Source organism: Otolemur garnettii, unplaced genomic scaffold (genome assembly GCF_000181295.1).
Source record: "Otolemur garnettii isolate 467f Iridium unplaced genomic scaffold, OtoGar3 scaffold00066, whole genome shotgun sequence".
In the NCBI taxonomy this organism is placed as follows: domain Eukaryota; kingdom Metazoa; phylum Chordata; class Mammalia; order Primates; family Galagidae; genus Otolemur; species Otolemur garnettii.
The window spans coordinates 9,250,937-9,252,680 of NW_003852461.1; the positions used below are offsets into that span (position 1 = coordinate 9,250,937).

Consider the following 1,744-nt stretch of genomic DNA (forward strand, 5'->3'; position numbering starts at 1 on the left):
TATGGGGGGAGGATACATGGGGAATCTCTATGGGGGGAGGATACATGGGGAATCTCTATGGGGGGAGGATACATGGGGAATCTCTATGGGGGGAGATACATGGGGAATCTCTATGGGGGGGAGATACATGGGGAATCTCTATGGGGGAGAGATACATGAGGAATCTCTATGGGGGAGAGATACATGGGGAATCTCTATGCTTTTGATCAATTTTGCTGTAAACCTAAAACTGCTCTAAAAAATGAAGTTTATGTAATCAATGAATTCATTTATTTTTATTAAAAAATTTTTCAAGGTCAGTGTCTTGCTCTTTCACTCAGGCTTAGAGTGCAATGGCATGATCACAGCTCACTGCAATCTCAGAGTCTCGAGTAATGCAACCCTCCCGTTTATGCCTCCCGAGTAACTGGGACTAAGGTGCATGTCTTTCAAACTTTTTATAGAGAGGGGGTCTTTCTATGCTGCCCAGGCTGGTCTCAAACTACTGGCCTCAAATGATCCTCCTTCCTCAGCCTTCCAAAGTGCTGGGATTACAGGTATGAGCCAGCACACCCTGTAATTCACACCCTAAGGGGGTATGAATGCTCTAATAACCACAGAAGGGCAGAAACTGAGATGATCTAGCAAACTGGGAAGTCTATTTACCCCTCTTAATCAGAGCCCTATAACAACCTGCCTTCCTCATGAGAGATGAGTATTCAAGTTAATTCACAGTGTAGAAGTATAAAATTGTCACTAAGACTAGCAACAAAGATCATTACAACATATGACTGAAGGAAATTGAAAAGTCCTCACCAGAAGGAGAAGTCATTGTGTACATACCGAGCTGTCCTCGGCTTCTGCGGACCATCTCCTGCCGGGCCCCGATGCTCCCCAGAATAGCTTCTTCCAGCTTTGCTCTCATGTCTTTAGATTTCTTAAAGGTCAAACTATTCATTCTTTCAAACACTTTTTTCCCCTAAAATCAAACAACAGAAAAGACGTGCTATTAAGGAAATGTTCCCCCTGTCCTGCGCTGTTTCCTGAGTCTTGCAACGCTGTGACGACCACTTACCTTGTACTCGAAGCAAGACACACAGAGGTAAAGCAGGTCTAACAGGCGGTTTAGCTGCAGGACGGAGAGATCCATAAACCACTTTTGTAGAACTGTTTCATCTGCGTTTTTGAGAACCCAGAGCAAACAGATCAGAAGGCTCCGACTTGATTCTGCAGAAAAGGCAGAGTGCTGCCTGCCACTCTGGAGACAGAGAACGGGAGAATGAGACAGAGGGACCAGGGACCGTCTCTTGTTTTCTGGTTTTCAACTGCTTTCTCCTAACATTGATACGATAAAAACTGCTTTAAAATAACGTATTTAAAAAGAGCCACTTGATGTAGCTAAGACTGGTATAAAACAGTCATACAGAACCTTACGAAGGGTGTGACTTTCATGAACATTTCCTGGTCAGAGGTGCTCGAAGATAAATTAAGTGTTGGTAGGAAGCCTAACTAGAAACCATCAAAAACCAAACCGGGTCTATCATAGAATATTAAATCTTATGGAAATAAAGGGACTCATAGCAAATGAGAGTGGGCTAAGAACAGAAAACAATAACACAATGATGCTTATCAGACTTAGAGGATGACTGGTTCTGACCACCGACCACTGATGTGACGGGGAAAAGTCAGAGGCCACAAACAGGTAAAAAGCTATTTTTTACTTACAGCATAAAAGGCTGAAATGCTGTTTCTTTTTTTTTTTTTT

The 1,744-nt window shown here is 42.9% G+C and overlaps 1 protein-coding gene across 1 annotated transcript in view; it reads right to left on the reverse strand.

Annotated features, from left to right (window-relative positions):
- The window catches only part of DOCK7 (dedicator of cytokinesis 7), a 227,951-nt gene that overhangs the window by 80,549 nt on the left and 145,658 nt on the right, over positions 1-1,744 (reverse strand). The window contains exons 28-29 of the mRNA XM_023515104.1: positions 1,055-1,237; positions 823-958 (exon numbers count right to left, since the gene is read on the reverse strand). Coding sequence (XP_023370872.1) covers positions 823-958; positions 1,055-1,237 — 319 coding nt within the window. The remainder of the gene's footprint in view (positions 1-822; positions 959-1,054; positions 1,238-1,744) is intronic.